General features: G+C 51.7%; 1 protein-coding gene across 5 annotated transcripts in view; it reads left to right on the forward strand.

Moving 5' to 3' along the window:
* NR6A1 (nuclear receptor subfamily 6 group A member 1) overlaps nt 1-15628 on the forward strand; it is a 69444-nt gene extending 53816 nt beyond the window's left edge. For 4 of the 5 annotated variants that reach the window (XM_065035409.1, XM_065035411.1, XM_065035412.1 and 1 more), the window contains 7 exons: nt 367-422; nt 2359-2516; nt 3332-3559; nt 3982-4236; nt 7359-7480; nt 9200-9352; nt 9964-15628. In XM_065035409.1, the coding sequence (XP_064891481.1) occupies nt 367-422; nt 2359-2516; nt 3332-3559; nt 3982-4236; nt 7359-7480; nt 9200-9352; nt 9964-10052 (1061 nt within the window). In that variant the 3' untranslated portion in view covers nt 10053-15628. The remainder of the gene's footprint in view (nt 1-366; nt 423-2358; nt 2517-3331; nt 3560-3981; nt 4237-7358; nt 7481-9199; nt 9353-9963) is intronic. The other variant, XM_065035410.1, reaches the window with a different exon arrangement.
* Nucleotides 15629-17467: the final 1839 nt, after the last annotated feature.

Below are 17467 nucleotides of genomic sequence, written 5' to 3' on the forward strand. Positions count from 1 at the left end.
TTGAATTTTAAATCACAGGTGGCTTTCCATGTGCCATCTCCCAAATGGTTCTGGAATTCATGGTGCTAAAGGATGGCTATTCCTTCATTGTCAGTCACTCAAGAGTCACACGGAGAAATCAAGCTCCCTGAGTAAAGTTTGCAGCCCCACGGGTGTGTTTGTGCCCTTTGGGTGAGGATCGTGGTGTGTGCTCCGTGAGCTCTCCAGTGTCCTGGAAAGCACTGGAGGTTTCTGTGTAAACAGCTCGATGAACAAAACGGATCTTTCCAGATGTAAAGGTTTTTTTGAAAACAGCGTATACCTTCTTATGGCTTTCTGGCATACTGAACAGCAGCGTTCCTCACGAGGCCCGTTGTTTTCTTTCAGCAATCAGAGAGGATGGCATGCCGGGAGGCAGAAACAAAAGCATTGGACCTGTCCAGGTGAGCATGGCTGCTTCTCTGCGGTTCCCTTCAGCTGTCGCAGCCTTGGCCGTGGCCTTGGCGCGCACACACACGCACGCACACACACACACACATGCACACACATTGGGGTGGTGGGTTCGGGCCGCAGCTCGTTGTGGAGTGGGGGTGAGATCAGTTTGGCGGAGCCTTTCTTGCCCTGCCGAGCCGTTCTCGCCTCCCGTGGGTGCAGCAGGGCTTTGGCTCCCCGCAGCGTTAGGAATGCACCTCGTGAACGGGAGGCGTGTAAGTAAAGCTCAGCACTTGCTGGTCCCCGAGGGGACACGGCGCAGTCCCGCGGTACCTGTGTGACACCGGGCTCCGGCCGTCACGGCGCTCTGTCCTTCCTGAGCTGCACAAGGACGTCTGTCCCTCCGCAGCTCCCAGTAAATCTCCCCGGCTGCCGGCTGCAATTCCTTCAGTTGTTGCAAGCGGGGCACCCAGTAAATGTCTCGCTGATTGATGGCACAGCTTGTCTGGAGATGTCTTGTAAAGCGCGAGGTAATTCAGCACAACAGCTTGTACTGCACGCCTGAGAAATGATGGCCATTTCCAGCTCGCTTCTGGAAAAGCCATCTTTTAAAAGTTTACTATTTATTTTAATAAAACAGAAAGAACGCTGAAGGCATTTCTGTGACTCTGTGCCTTGAGGACACTGCTCGCCCCATTCCAAAAGCCGAGGGCAAGCAGCCCGGCAGCAGGTCCCTGCGCGCTCTGCAGGGACGAGCCGACACCGAGCCGGGGCAGCCGAGCCATGGTCAGCACCAGAGAGCCCGGCTCACATCAGAGACGTGTCTTAGTAACGACAGGACGTTTTGTGCTGTTTGCAGACATCGTATTTATAACGTATTTATAACAGCATTAGTTAGTGATTCTCAAAGCTTCTGTGAGTCTGTCAAGGAAGAGCGAATGTTTAATTTCTGGGCAGGTAACAGGTTTGCTGCCTCCCTGAGCAGCGTGGCTGTAGTAAACCAGCACTTTCGCTGGCTTAACGGGCCCTGGCTCACCTGGGACTTGTGTTGGACCATCGGTGATACCAAGAGCTCCATTTCCTGGGGTGAGAATATTCAGCTGTTGCGCTCTTCGGATTCTGTACCTGGGGGAGCCAACCACGTTTTTCTGACCATTTTGCAAGACTGGAATAAACCATCTAGGCAATGTTTAGCCCTTGGAAATGATGTTCAGAGTCCACTGCACTTTCTTGCAGCACATGAACTCGAGGTCTGTCTGGTTTTTGTGCCAGCCTCACTAAGGGTCATGCACAGAATTAAAGACAAAAAGCCCAGAAATTGTCATGTTGTGTTATCCCCACTACTGATGCAACTTTTCTCCAGGAGCATACGCAGCTCTTTCTTGAAACTTTATACTTCAGTGAACTCCATCTCTTCTCATTTTTTGGTCCATTTTAGCTTCCTGTGTATTACTGGCTAATAGTTGTTTTAGGTGCTTGATTACATTTTCCTGACTGTATTTATATACGTCACCTCACCTCTCTCAGTCGCTCCGTCGAAGCGGAGCTTAGCCCACCCTCCGTCTGCCTTTTCTTCAGCCGAGGGCTGAGTGATGTTCCCGATGAACTGGCCTCAGTTACTCCCAGGTTTTTCACTGCGTGGCAGTGGCTGATTTACGGCTCATCGCTGTGTGTATTTGACATCGTCTTTTCATGTGTCCTTTCCCGCCTACTGTGTTATCATCACTTGAATTGTACTGCAGGCACTGGAGGTCGCCGCGATTAGCTGTAAATAGAATTTCTCATGGATGTTGTTAAATGTAAAGGGAAGACGTGAGATCTGCAGGAATGGCAAAGCCTTTCTTCTGCTGCGGGAGGTTCCAGCTCGGGATGTCGCTGCGCGGCCGAGGTGTTCTGCCTTGTTTCTGTTCTCAGCTGAAGTAACCGTGATGGTCCTGTATTTGACAGATATCAGAGGAAGAGATTGAGAGAATTATGTCTGGGCAAGAATTTGAGGGAGAGGCAAACATGTCATGGAGCAACAACGGTGACAGTGACCATAGTTCCCCTGGAAATGGAGTTTCTGAGAGCAACCAGCCTTCGCCCGTTTCCACTCCGTCTTCAAGGTGGGAATGACCCCTGGAAGAATCTTGTATTACAGCGATCTTGGCCGTCTTTCCCTGGGTTGGTACTGTGGGTCAGTGTAGGAAAAGCACCTTGCGAGTGCATCTTTATGTGAACCGAGCATCCTGCAGAGCCCTGCAGCTTAGAGTGTTCTAACAAATCAGTCGCTGGCCTGGAAAGCGGTGAACTGCGAGGGGGATGCTCATGAGCAAATGAAAAAGAAGGCAACGTTGACTTCAAATTATATTTAAAATATGTATCTTGTATTAGTATTTTTTTCTGCTGGTGATGGGAACTTGGTTACCTCTCACTGCTCATTCTGCATAAGCTCTTTTTCTGCACTGTGCTCAGATTTTGAAATCAAATGTCCCCATTTAGATTGCCAATTGACAGTGTTACGTAAAAGTCAGTTGCAGCCTTTGATTGTGAACACGGCGAAAGTCTCAGACTTGCATTCCCTCTGCTTTCAGTTGTGTTTTAAGCTGGGAGATATTTGTGTTCCCTGGCTGTGTAAATACTTAATTCAGAGTCCTGAATTCTGGCCCTCTGCGGAGGCTGGGCTGGAGATGCTTTGTGCAGTTAGTTCTGACCTCCATTAAGTGGAACTAGTGCTGAGCCAGGCTCAACGTGAGGTGAGTGTGAGGCATCTGGTCTGCACGCTCTCAATTATTTCCAGCATAGGGTTTAAATACAAAGGCATTTTCCATTCTGTTTGTTCCTTCCTATTTTCATTAACATTTCTGATGGAGCTGAGTGCAATGTTTTGATGAATTGGGCCGAATTTTTGGAGTATATTGAAAAGCTTTTCCTTTTCCAGTAGGTCTGTGGAGCTGAACGGATTCGCCGCACTCAGGGATCAGTATATCGGGACGCCGGTGTCCACGCACTATCAGTACCTCCCGCACCTTTTTAGCTATTCTGCGCACTCGGCTCTGATGCCCCCCCAGACGCGCAGCCTGGACCCCCAGTCGCACAGTCTTATCAATCAGCTGGTGTCGGCAGAGGACGTGGAGCCGCTCGGCACGCCGATGCTCATCGAGGACGGGTGAGTGCACGCGGCGCGAGGGGCTGCCCCGACCCGCCCGGCCCTGCCCGGCCCCTCGCTCCGGCTCTGCAGGTTCTGCCGCAGGGGCTGCTGGTGGCAAGGGGACGGATGGGGGTGTTCACGGCCCGATGAGCACGGGGAGTGCATCCCTGGGAGAAGCTGGTGGGGTGGGTGCTCTCGGGGTGCTCCCCGCGCAGCCCCTGGCCGGGTGGGTGACCCGGGGGGCTCCCTTTGTAGCCCGTGGTCGGGTGGGTGACCCGGGGGGCTCCCCTCACAGCTCCCACTCTCAGGTGACACTGGGCAGCAGCACATGGGGCACTTGAATTTCCGTGGTGTTTGCCTTGCTTTTCAAGTGCCTCGTCAGATGATGTCATTCAATGTTGTTAATTGTTTTTATGCCTTCGTATTAACTGTGCCTGCAGGTACAAAGTGACTCAGGCAGAGCTGTTTGCGTTGTTGTGTCGTCTGGCGGATGAATTGCTTTTCAGGCAGATTGCTTGGATCAAGAAGCTGCCGTTCTTCTGTGAACTCTCCATCAAGGACTATACCTGCCTGCTCAGCTCCACCTGGCAGGAGCTGATCCTGCTCTCCTCGCTGACTGTGTACAGCAAGCAGATCTTTGGTGACCTCGCGGACGTCACCTCCAAGTACTCTCCCTCTGACGACGAGCTGCACAGGTGAGACGTTACTGGGACCTGGGGACAGAGGAGCCGTCGGGAGGATGGTGGTCGCGCGCGTGTTTCTGGCCTGTGACCAACCAACCGCCTTCCTGCGATGGGTCACTACACCTGCTGCCGCTTTCCTTTTCTGGTTTTAGGAGATGGTTGTTCCAGGCTTAGAAAGCGCACCGTGGTTTAGCCAGTGTTGAATGAAAAGCGCGTTCCGCGGGGGCAGGTGCGCGGTGCTGTGGTGCTGTAGCAGGGGCAGGTGCGCGGTGCTGTGGTGCTGTAGCAGGGGCAGGTGCGCGGTGCTGTGGTGCTGTAGCAGGGGCAGGTGCGCGGTGCTGTGGTGCTGTAGCGCCTCCAGCACAGCCCTGCAAACCGCCCTTTCTATGGGGAGAGTAAAACTACCCAACGCTTTGGGTAACCCTGAGATACAGAATAGAAGGTCTTATTTATAAACCTTTGGGGCAGTGGAAAGGTTGTTCGCAAAGCTGGTTGTCTGTGTTATCAAAGTGCTCATTATGAATTGCTATTTCGTTGTTTTGATTACATAAATTTGAAGATGTTGCAACTTAGCTCTTGTTTTTTCCATAGCGCGTGCTATCTGATGCTCTGAGGAGCCTGCCTGTCATTTATCATTTTGGTCAGGGTGTTGTTTTTTGGTTCTGGTGTTTTGCTTTGTAGTCTTGGTGCCTCCTTTTGGTAGCAGACTCACAGTCTCACAATATTACGGCAGAATAGGTAGGATTTACAGAAACTGCTGCCCACGCTCCCTTTTGACATCTGCCTTTGCTGGGCTTGGCCGTGTTACAAGAGTCACTGGGGATCCAAGTGTCCGAGCAGAGATCTAAAATTGTGCCGTGGTCCTTGGCCATCGCGGTGTCTGACGGTTCTTTGAGGTGTCTTTGTGCATCTGTTCTGACAAGCGGAGGAGCCGGGCGCTGGATGGACCCAGGTGTCTCATTTCCTGGGGCAGGTTCCTCCGCGGCGCCGTTCTGCTCAGCCATTCATCCTGCATCTGGGGCTGCTCCTGCGAGGAGCCGTGAGGGTCATAGAAAACCACAATAACACTTGTTCCTGCATTCAGCCATCCTTTTGTTCCTGCTATCCTGGCCAGAGCCTCAAAAGAGAAGTGTTTGTTTCATTTTGGGTTTGCGATAAATACAAGCGAGAGGTAAGAAAACAAGACAAAGGAGGAATCCTTGCCCTTCAGAAACCGGCAATTCAGAGCTGGTCGCCTCAAAAGTCCTTCAGAGGAGATCTGTGCACATGGAGGAAAACAGGCGTTCTTGGGAGCGGAATGTTTCTGTGGTCTCTTCTGATTTAGCTTTTCAAATGTCATTAATTGTCATTGGTAACGTGGGGACGCGCACACCAGCAAAGCCGTTCGCAGGAGCTGCAGGGTGAGGGTCTGGGGGAGTCCTGGGCAGCCTGGCCGAGCGGCAGCGGCTGCTCCTGGGATCAGCTCCCCCTGCGCTCCTTCGGGTTTGGGGGCGTCCTCCAAGAACCCCTGTTCCTTTGGAGAGCGCCGGCGTCGATCAGCAATCACGGCAAACGGAAGCTCGTTAGGTCCCACAGCCGGAACGGTGTGGCACTCTGGGGTTAATTTCTGTTCTTATTTTGTGAAATGACGGGAGCAATGCTAACGCTTGGGTGCTGACGAGTGAAGGCACAGGATGAGCTCCCCAGCCCCTGCGCTTTAATCACTTCTAACAACAGGCTCAATGTTCTGTTAGCTAGATCAAATGTTTTCTTTTGTTGTGCTGTTTTTCTGGAGATGAATATGAAATGAATAGATTCTGACCTCCCCCAGCACTCCTGATAGCGCTTCCCTTCCCCCTCCTCCCGGCTGATCGCGATAACTCCCAGCCAGAAACTTGCCCGGTGTAAACTGCGAGGAAGAGTGTGCGGAGGAGTCAGCCCTCGAGGAGAAATAGGGCTGTGAAAAACAGAACAGCTTTGTTTGAAAGGGGGAGGAAAGTATGCACGGAAAAGTAAGACAGTTCAACTGCAGGAATGAGAGAAGAGCTCTCCTGGATTTATGAAGTGATGAGTGGCTGGTAAAAATGTGCATGCTCTAAAAACAATTAAACCCAACAGACGACTGAGTGGTCTTTGTGCTCATTAACTTCTTGAGCTTTGCAATCTTGCACCTGCAAGATTTTTTTATGTCAACTTGAGAGCAAAAGAACTCGTACAACTTTAGATTAGCCGACAAGGCTTTCATCACTTACAATATTACTTTCTTGAAGAAGTGACCTGCAGTTCAGATAGCTTGTTTCCACTTCTCTGAGGTCGAACTCCACCATGCATTTTACAAATAACTTTGAAGTAAACAAACACACATGCCAAAATAAGGTGTTATTCAGTGAGAAAGGTTCTATTTTTGTTCTATTCAAAGATGGCTTTCTGGCTGTGCCCTTATTCTTCACGCTGCACAATGCCAGAGCGCAGCTGAAGCTTCCCTCAACACTTCTGTTCCACTTCTGAGCAGTTCTGCAACATGCGGTTTCTTTGAAAGCGGGGATGCTGCTGCGCGGTGTGTTCCCGGGGCTCCGGGCGCGTGGGCCGGTCACGGCAGCTCCGACGGGCGCTGCTGCGGCTGCTCCGCGGCACGCGCGGGACGTCGCTCCTGGAGCAGCCGGCACCGCTCCGCCAGGAGAGCGTCGCCCTGCACCCGCAGAATGTGCGCCGGGCGGCCTCCCGGGGGGCTCTGCGGAGCCGCGCCTCCGTGTGCCCTCTCCCGCCCGCCTCTGCCGCCCCTTCCCTCGGGGAGCGCCGGAGAAACGTGCAGCTCGTTTCAGCAAACGGAGCAAACCGAGCTGTGCCTGGCGAGGTGCTCCAGGACACGTGCGGGTGGTGGGTCCCGATCCCGGTGGAGGATCCCTCACAGTCACTGAGGCGTTCGGGTTTTTGTTGCTGAAATATCTGTAACAATCAAGTTTATAAGTGAGCCATTTTCCTTCTTCCTCTTTACTTTAATGGTGCCAGCAGACTTCAAGCAGTTTTAATGACCTCTTTTTTTTTTTCATTCTCTTCTGAGATGTTAAAATCTCCAAAGTTATTAAAATAAGCTTCTTGCCTTTATTGTACGGACCACATCCTGTATAGGTTGATGTGTGATCTCTGTCCTCCAGGTTCAGTGAAGAGGGGATGGAGGTGATGGAGCGGTTGATCTACCTCTTTCGCAAGTTTAACCAGTTGAAGGTCAGCAACGAGGAGTACGCATGTATGAAAGCCATCAACTTCCTAAATCAAGGTGAGGCGATGGAGAGGAGGTGTCAGAACCACCAGAGAGATTCTCTGAAACAGCCTGAGCAAGTTTTGCTTCCCTGCTGAGCAATGGGGGGCCCGAGACCCCCAGGGGCTGGAGCCAAGACCTCTCTCGGTGCGTTCACCATCCCGCGGAGGGGACACTTGTGCACCCACATGGAGAGATCTGGAAGGGAATGAATCCCTCTGCTTAGCCAACTTTTATTGCCTTTAAATGCCAACACCAAGGACGGTCAGGGTGTCATTTTACATGTGTGCCAACGGTACCGACCCGAGTTAGAAGAGAGCAGAGAGGCCAGGGAAACCTTCGGCGTAAGGTTTGGCTGAGTGATGACCTACCCGCTGCTAATGAACTTCTCATCAGGCAAAAATGTGTCATCTAAGAGTATTATTGCTTTAGGTAACTGTTTAGGCAACTAACTAAATGATACTTTAAAACCAGTGAGAAGATGCCGGTGGTTTTGCAGCAGCCGCAGCAGGCTGTGGTAGTTTGGAATAGATGGGTTTGTCCCCAGTTGTCCCTGTCCCCACTCTGGTTCTTGTCTCTGTCCCCTCTCCTGGAGCCCCTTTCTCTGTCACTGGTTGTGGCCTTGTGGGACATTTCTTGGTCTTGTAAATGCTTACTGGATGGTGTTCCACTGTAATTTTGGAAATAAATGTCCCCAAAGCCTTTTGTACTGTGAAAGATAGTTGCAGTCTGTACAAATGTGCTGCGGGCTCTGTCCTCCCCCCGTTTCCAGCGGGAGATAGTGCTGACGCGTCAGTCTGTGCCGGGCGAGGATCCGGTTTGCTTCCCTGGGCAGTTTCCTGACACTGGATAATGCACTTCTCGAGCTGTCTCCATTGTTTTCCAAAATGTATTTCTATTAACTTCCTGTCTTCTTTTATTTTTAGTTGAAGTTTGCAATTTTTTATGTGAAATACCTGAGAATTATTTTTAAAAGGCAGCTTTTGGGCAGGAGATGAGTGGCTCTTCCGTCAGCTCTCGGAGCGCGGAGCCGGCAGCGAGGGTGCGCAGCGTCCTTGCAGCGCCGGCGGACCCTCCCGGCCCCATCCTGCTCTGCCGATCACGGCAGTGGGACCTCCCGCCAATTCCACAGCTTGGAAATGTCCATTTTCCCTTTGCGTGTGTTCCCTGACATTGGCAAAGCTAAATGTAAAAATAAGAAGTTGAGAAAAGCTCATATGACATAATTAATAAATTCATATAAAGCTCATATGACATAATTCATAAGCAGATAGGGAGAAATATGGTGATACCTTGAATTACAGAATCGAGCGCTTTCCTCAGCCAAGATGCTACAGCTAAAATCAACACGTTTCTGTCCGAGGAAGCATCACGCAGGATCTGCTGTGCAGATTAAACCCTGAGGCGCAGCTGCTTTACACCAGGCAGGTGCGATTTGAGGTTGCTGGAGCCGTTATCTCCCTGAGCTCCGCAGACGAGCGGCTTAGGGCCTGGCTGTTCTCACCCGGCCTCCCGCGGGGGGAATCCCGCGCCCAGACGCGTGTGAAGACCCGTGGCAGTGCTGGCACACCGCGAGGGGAACCGGGGCTTGGTGTTTGCCAGCTGGGTGCTGGGACCCAGCTTAGGGCTTTAGCAATCAGTTTGTCTTTCCTGAAGGAAGAGCAATAAGTGCGAGTCTGGTGCCCTTCCAGGGTGTTCTTGACGTGTTTTCCTTACTCTGATCATGTTCGCTTTCAGACATCAGGGGTCTGACCAACGCGTCCCAGCTGGAGCAGCTGAACAAGCGGTACTGGTATGTTTGCCAGGACTTCACGGAGTACAAATACCCACACCAGCCAAACCGATTTCCAGATTTAATGATGTGTTTGCCAGAGATACGATATATTGCAGGTAACTTTTTGAGTTCTTTTCCCACCGGGATCATGTGCAAGTTATGACATTTGCTTTTAAAGGTTCTGCAGTGTAACCATCAGGTTTCAGCTTGTCTGGACTTCTGAAACCCGCAGGTGAATTTTCCAGTGCAGTTGTGTCACTAGTAAGATCCTCAAGGTCCAGTGTTACTAAAACGTTGTTCCTGAATGTGATGGCAGAGGGAGATACTTGCCCCCCTGTGTCAAGGCTCCTTTTGCTTCATCCTACTCCGTTGTAACGAACCAGATAATAATCACGGAGAAGCTCTTGTCATTTACTCATAGAGATCAACAAGGGAGTTTGAGGAGAGATGGGCTTCAGTCTTTCCCAGTTTCTATAAATACTGCTCCATTGTGGAGAAATCATTTTGATCTGACTTTGGCCATTTATTTTGCTTTTGATTCAGTAAATAATAAATCCTGTTGTGTCCAAATGAATATCAAATGTCTAATGGAGCAGTAGGATGATTAACTGTTTCTCTGAGAGGTTCAAGGTAAAACCATCTCCAGCGTTGCCGGCTTAGGTGTCTCTGAAATCTGATTCAGGAGTGGCTGCTAATTCTGAGGTTTGTTTTGTTTCTTTCTTACCAGGAAAGATGGTGAACGTCCCCCTGGAGCAGCTGCCTCTCCTTTTTAAGGCCGTTCTACATTCCTGCAAGACGAGCGTGAGCAAAGAGTGAGCGAGCGGGGCCCGGCCGGCGCGGAGCGGGCGAACGGCAGCGCCAGGGCGGGCGGCCCTGCCACTGTAGCAAGAATCTTTTTTGTTTGTTTTTGTTTTTTTACTCTTTTTCCTATATATTTATTTCACGACAGAGTTGAATGTATGATCTTCAACACAATGCACATGGTTCTGTATGAATGCAGCAGATGCATTCTCCAGCGGTTTACAAATGTGAAGATGTTTAGTGTTACAGTGTTTGTTAGGGTTAGTTCTTTTGTATTTGGGGGCTGGGGACTGAGATGACTAAGACTACCTCAAGGAGAAGATGCTGTTCGTGCACTGCTCTTTCCATGATTTGTATCCAAAAGCATTTGTCGTAGAGAGCAGACGGCCTCACTGCATTGACAGAGCTGTTAGGATCCCAAAGGGACGATTTTGGAGAAGTGAGTGTTAGAGAAGTGCCAAGGTTTTTTTCTTTAAATATAATAATAACTTTGAAAGGGCAGGGAGTGGAGAGGGAAAAGGCTGTGCAGCCGGTTGTTTATTCGCGGGGGCAGGCGGCAGCTCCAGCGGTTTCCCTGCCCCAGCGGCATTGCGGTGCGAGGGGGTCACTGTCCTTGTGCCAGAGGGACTGGGGGGGCTCTGCCTCAGCCCCCCGACCAGCCGGCCTCTCGCTGTCACCACACGCCTTTCCATTCCACTGAAATTGCCTTGCTGAGGTTCACAGCAGGCTCCTGATATACACAGAGGTACTCTTGGTGCTAGAGAACAGCAAGTAATTTCTCATCAGTTTCTTAACGTCAGTTTTAAGTTCACAAAAGCAGGAAAACCCTCCTTGGTGAAGAGGCAGGAGTGACCCTTAGTGCGTTCCTCCGGGGTGGTGTCTGAGCACCGAGGAGCTGCTGCGCTGCAGCAATCGCGAGCAGCCCCTTCTGGGGACACTTGACGCATCTGTGGTTGGATGTGACCAGTGTAGCGGGGACTCCAGTGTCCCCCAGCATGGCTTTCTCTGCTGGACTCAGGGAATGTGCATGGTCCTTGGTCATATTCTGCCAGGACTGTTCTGCTGCTTGTGGAATCCCTGCTTACCAGGAAAAGGTGGTGTGACTGCAGTACTTGCTCAGTCCTTCTGTCCTGGGTGTTGGAAGTGTTGGATTTTCCATCTCGCAGCCTCCACACCGCAGTGCGGCACACAGGACTGGTTTAATGACAGCTGGTTAGTTGTTTGAGCAGCTCTTCAGTGCTGGTGTTTATCTAGGCTTGGGTGTTCTCATGAGTAACTCACGGCTTCCTGCTCGTGGGGAGGTTGGTGAGATGCTCTCCTTCTCGTCTCCTTCATGAAGAGTTACCGTTCACAGGTTCGGTCGCTCTCCTGGGCAGCTGCATCGCCCTGGCTGAGTTTCCTTCCCCGTGTCCTTAGATATGAATCTGATGTTTATGTAGCAAGAAGGTTCATCAACAAATGTTTGAATGCTGTTTTAATAATAACTGGGGAAACCACTTCTGTTCCTTCAGGGTAGGAGGGAGCAGTTTCTCCCCGTCCTGCTGGCGGCCGTGTGGCACAGCGAGCACTGCTCAGAGGAGAAACCCCCTCCCCAAGGCGTCTTTCCTTCCCCCGCCGCGGGGGACGCGTGTCCCGGGGCTGCCGCAGCCCCGCGGCACCATCGCCGCCTCCACCGTCCCGCTCGGGCCCCTTCCAGCTCGACGGTTTCTCCTTGCTGAACATCCACCCGCTGCTCGGCGTGGGTTATTTACCAGGGTGTTACGGGTATCCGCTGCTGGGCCCAGCAGCTCAGCTTGATGGAGCTTCTCAATCCAAAGGTGGTTCCGTAAATCTCATTTACTTTCTGACTGTAAAATGAGACAAGCGCGTATTTCTCAGGAAAGCCTTCTGCATACAGCCTATACCTCAAGTGTAAATGGGAAGATTTTAGTGTATCTGTTTGTAAGTTAGAAAGTCTTTCTCAGCTTTGAAGTTTAATTTCCAAATAGCTTGATATGATCTTTTTATTACGGGTTATCTTCTGGCTTGCTGTTTTATACACTCAAGGAATTGTTCAAATTGAATAGGAGTAATTTTATTCTACAGTTACTGAATTATTATGATCTGTTGATGAATAAGAGTTTGTTTTAATTAGTGTACATAAAAGCAGTCATCTTATTGCCAAATACCCAACAAAAATAATCTATTAGATACTCAGTGTTTATCCAAAATAGACTCCCAAGACTAGTGCTGTACCAACAACAACAAACAACCTAAGTTCATTTATGATGATGAATGGACAAGAACATTCTACTTTCTCTTGTATAAAGCAAATTTTACAAAGGTTGATTGACAGCAGCGTCCGTTAACAACCCATTTGTGTAGGGAGTAGAAGAGCCTTCCTGAGCTGACTGTGAGGAACCAGAATCCAGCTCACAGGACAGTCGTTCGTAATATCTTCTGCACCAAGTCCTCTAACGACTTGTATTTTTTAAACAGGGTAAAGTGAATGTGTTGCATTGCAAACTCAGGTATTATGAGAAGGTAGGAATGTAGCTAGAGACGTAGAGACGTTAGGTCAGTCACTAGATGTATTTGTGAATTTGGTTTGAAGGACACCCTGGAAAGGTTGGAATTTTTGCTCCATTCTTCACGTTACATTCGGTTTACAGGGACTCATATTTTATTTGTGCTTAATGCTAGTAGGGGGAAGTTCATTATCTTTGGTATCTATCTGCTCTTGCTTATCTGACCTTCTGTCATAGAGGAATCAATCAACAATAATAGTCTTTGGTAGAATTTTCTGCCATGACAAGTCAATTTTTATCCCCGATTTGAAAGATAAATTGGCTGGCTGACCCCCTCCTCTCCTTCATAGCATTTGTGCAGATGTGAAGCTGAAGAGTTGCTTTTAATCCAAACAGAGATTTGGGACATAAATTTGAAGAGCTCGTGCTCGGCGGGACGCGGCCGAGGTGTCACCAGCGCAGCCGCCAGCAGGAGCTGCCGCCGGCGGGCGAGCCCGGCGGGGACCCCAGCACCCCGACACGAGCTTTGTGGAAGCGACCGGGTTTTCTTACGCTGCCTTTGGGTCAGGCTTTGTCCCGCGAGCTGAGCCTTGCGACTGGTCTGTGTCCTTGTCCTCGGAGTGCTGGGAGGTGCCGGTTACCTGGACATGGGGCCTCTGGGCACGGCAAGGTTGATGCAGCAGGAGCCAACTCTCCGGCTGTTCTGCATGTGCATGAGCTGCTTTCTAGTTGTTAATAATGCTGGTGGCGCTGGGCTTTCCCATCTCACGCCTGCTGCCAGCGGTGCTGAGGAGGGGGCTGCAGCTCTGGAGTTTTCTATAATTCCTAAATCCTGAGCTTTTGCTGTTTCCTGTCATGCAAAGACCAAGGGGAACAACACGGTGTTTCAGGGTGGTCGGTGCAAACCGGTCAGTCAATTGCCAGCACTGGCGAGATGCTGCCCCGGTAATGCCCGGTCTCCCAGCGCTGTGGTGCTGCCGTGAGCGGGGCCGGCGAGTGAACCGGGCTCCGGGCGTTCGGTTCGGCAGGGCGGCTCTCGCTGCTGAGTCCGTGTCCCTGTCCCCATGCTGCCCACGCCACGGCCGGAGCTCCCGCTGGCTGCCGCGTTCTGCCCGTCCCCGCTCTGCTCTTCAGGCTCTGCACAGAACCGCAGCCACCGCGGCTGCGGGGTTTAAATCTTGTCCTTCAAACCAACCTTTTTGAAGAGAAAAAACAAACAAACAAAACTTGAATTTCTTTTATCTTTACTACATTTTTAAAAACAAGCAAACAAAAAGATTCTCCTGTGAATGTGCTATTTACCATTGGTTCTTTCTTGGTTTTGATTTGAAGCTATGAAGCTTGGTGTCTGTGAAAATGTTGTTATTTCTGTATTTCTCAGGATAATAAGCGGCAATCATCCCTGCCACATAAAGGGCAGGAGAAAGGGGGAAACTTGGGGAACTAGTTTAAGTATGAAACTAATTTTTAAGTGTAGATGATGTGTAAATGGAGGGTAAAACATAGGCTGTGTCAGTATCAAGCTGTGGTGTTTCTCTGGGTTCACAGTGTGTTGTTTGCAATACACAGAAGCTCAGGGATAAGTATTTAAAAAGTGACCCAGAGAAACCCTTGTTTTGATCTTGCAACAGTTGCTTCTTTCGTGGCTTGCTTGGAGGGCCCATTGAAAGCTGAATAAAGCCCCCACATGGAGATTTTGGGGGAAAAGATTTTGATTTGGCTTGTGGGCAGTTTGCCTGCTGAAGGCTGAGTTCTGTTCTGATGGTCAAGCGTCTTCACTCCCAGTCAGGGCAGCTCTCTCACCGCGGGTCGACGAGGCTGCAGGCTCGGTCAGGCTGCAGGGGAGGGCACTGACGGGTGGAGCTGGTTCAGCTCCCGGTGCCTGGAGCACCCCGGCGGTCCCGTCTGGCCCGCGCGGCGCGGGCAGCGCCAGCACCGGGCACGGTCAGCGGCTGGCAGGGCTCAGACCGCCTCCCCGCAGCCTCACCCGCCAGCGTCTGCAAACACGAGTTTCAACCAGCCCTGAAAAAACTGGTGAGGCCAATCCAGGCCATATCTACCCCTTGGGAAAAGAAAAGAGCCTCTGTGCAGCTGAGCTCTAACAAGTCTGTGAAAGAAGCAATATGGGTTGGTGGAAGAAATGCCCCCAAGGGCAGAAAGAAACAGAAATTGAAACCAGATGACGATCAACCTTAACAAAGCCTTTTGTGATTCGTTGTTTTCTTTCAATTTATAAAATGTCTTGTAATAGTTGATAACATTATTGACTCAATTTCCATAACAAAACTACCTCATGTGACATCCTGTTTATCATCTCAAAGGGATTGTGTGAAAAACAAAATGCTGCCAGTGTTTGCTGCGCAGGGTGTGATGGCGGGAGTTCAGTTTCCCGTCCCCTGGGCTGCGTGTTGGTTCCTGTTTCCTCGCAGCATTTCAACCTGCGGGTGATGGTTTTGACTCCACAGCCCAGCTGGATCCCTGGGCGGGCATTGGGCTGTGCCTGCCGTGCTTGCGCCCAGCACCGCGGTGCCGTGGCGGTGTCACCACGGCCGTCCCAAGCCGCTGTCCGCAGCCTGGGCCCCGCGCTGGTTTGGTGGCTGTTTCCAAAGTGGGTTGGTCCTGGCCGTCGGGTCCTTCAGCTGGTGTTCCAGGTGATGGTTTCTCCTGGTAAAACCCTTCATTTTTCCCACAATCCCTTGTGTAAATCAGGGAAGCAGGGTGTTGTGTCGGCATGACACACGGTGAACATTGGCACGCTCGGAGCCGGGGCTGGGGAGCATCTGGCTGCTGCCGCCCTCACCCGCAGCACTGGGGGACACGGGCGCTGTCCCGCGCCTCTCGGGAGCTGCCTTCCCTCACTACGCTATGACCAAATGAATGTTTCTGCCGGGTCCTGGGCATGCTGTGGCACAGCCGGTCCCCCTGGCGCGGTGGGACTGGCACGGGTCCGTGCCAGCCCGACCTGCCCCTGCTCCGCTGCTCTGCTCTGTGACTTGACTACCTGTGGAAATGTGACCAATAAGTGTTGAACGCATGTTTAGCGAGTGTTAGCTGTATGAACTAATAAATGTGAATTGTTCTGCACTGCTGGCGTCTGCTCTTTGCTTACACGTTCTCCCTCGGTCACTGGGATGACAGAGCCCAGCGCTGGTCCGGGTGGCAGCTGCGGTGCTGCCCGGTGTGTCACTGTCCTGTGGCCAGGCTGGAATTGCCTGTGGATCTGGGGAGGCCTCGGTGCCGTTGGTGCTGTGGGGGGCTCGGGTGGGTGCACAAGCGCTGCCTGGGGCAGCTGCAGCGGGAACACAAGTGGAGGCAACACAAGAGCGACGGTTCATGTGGGCTCTGGTCCTGCCTGTGGGGTGGCCAGGGCACGCAGCGGTTTGTGTGGGTCACTGTCCCTGCGCACTGCAGCAGGAGGGGGTTTGCACCAGTGGCACCTACGCAGTGACAGCTGCTGCAGGCAGGAGGAACAATCTGAAGAAGCAAACACGCCAGAAATCCTTGACCAGTGTGCTCGGAGACAAACTGAAGAAGGCATTTAACAATCCTCAGTGTCACTGAGGTGGGAGCATGTTAAAAGACTAAGGAGCACTTTTCGTATTTGCGTGTCTGTGCCTATTGGGGAGCCACGTTCAGGCCCACTCGGGGACACGCGGTGCTGCCACAAAAGTGGCTCCAAGTGAGCAGCCGGCCCTGTGCCGCTGCTCCCTCACACGGGGCTGCTGACACTTTCTGCATTGCTAAACTCATGGAAGTGGAAATTCTTCCTTAATATTTAGAAGCTCTTGTGCCTTAAGAGTGTTTAGGAATTTTTTCCACGCTTGTTTTTATAATGGGAGATACTATGGCAAAGAAATAGCAGTGAGGTGTCTGCCTCCCGGCGCACAGCGATGCCACCCGCCCTGTGTTTCTCCTGAGCTGAAGGATTTTGTCACTGGTAGAGCTCCTGGGTTTGAACACGGAGCTGCTGGATCACAATAAGCCACTTTTGTGGGGGCAGAGCCTGTTCCCAGGTGCCGGGCTCCCCATCAGCCTGACAGCTGCTCCCGCTGCTGCCAGCCCCAACCTGCCCCATCTCCTCCTGGCTGCGCTGCCTCTGCCCCTGCCTGAGCTCACGGGGACCTGCTCCCCCACCACAGAACCCGCCCCCCGCTCCTTCCAGAGGGTTTATCGCATCCTCACGTCAATCCCCGCGTGAGCCACGCTGCCCTGCTCTGCGCAGCGCTCCCAGGTCTCCTGCCCTCTCTGTTGTGTTAATGTTTCTTATTCACAGCAGTTCTTTTCCGTGGTGCAGCTCGAGTGGCTTTGACACAGTGCCGCCCTGGATTTATTCCCCACTGGGGGGCCTGAAGGTCAGCAGTGGGGGGGCCTGAAGGTCAGCAATGGGGGTCCCTGGGAGGGGGCAGAGGACACACTGCGCGCGTGGGGTGACGGTTTGTCCCCACCGTCAGTCCAGGTGTGAGGAGCCGCTGGAGCTGCGCTGGGGCAGCCTCTGCTCGCGCTGGCACTACGGGCTGCTTGGAAAGCCGTGCTGGAGTGGGAAAAGTACCAGCACATTTTAATTTTCAGCTCAACCTCTGCTGACCACTGTATTTTGATTAGAGCTCTGCTTCCTTTTCATCTCGGTGCTCCAGCTGGTGACAACTGCCACAGCCTCGCGCGCGCAGTGCAATAGTTTATCACCGAAGGCCAGCCGCTCTATGAATTCAGAGCCAGCGCTGAACAAATCACACTGTCACTAACGTCAAACTTGTTAACCTGATCTTTGGTGGATCACTAGTGTCAACATTGCATGGGACATACATTATCGGGCCCAAGGACTTTGGGAGATGCGTTTGTCAGGCTGCTCTGTCACAATCCCACTCTTGACCTTCACAAAGTAACTTTCAAGGATAAGCTGCTCTCCTCTTGACAAGAGCTGCT

This window comes from Columba livia, chromosome 19 (assembly GCF_036013475.1).
Source record: "Columba livia isolate bColLiv1 breed racing homer chromosome 19, bColLiv1.pat.W.v2, whole genome shotgun sequence".
Lineage (NCBI taxonomy): Eukaryota > Metazoa > Chordata > Aves > Columbiformes > Columbidae > Columba > Columba livia.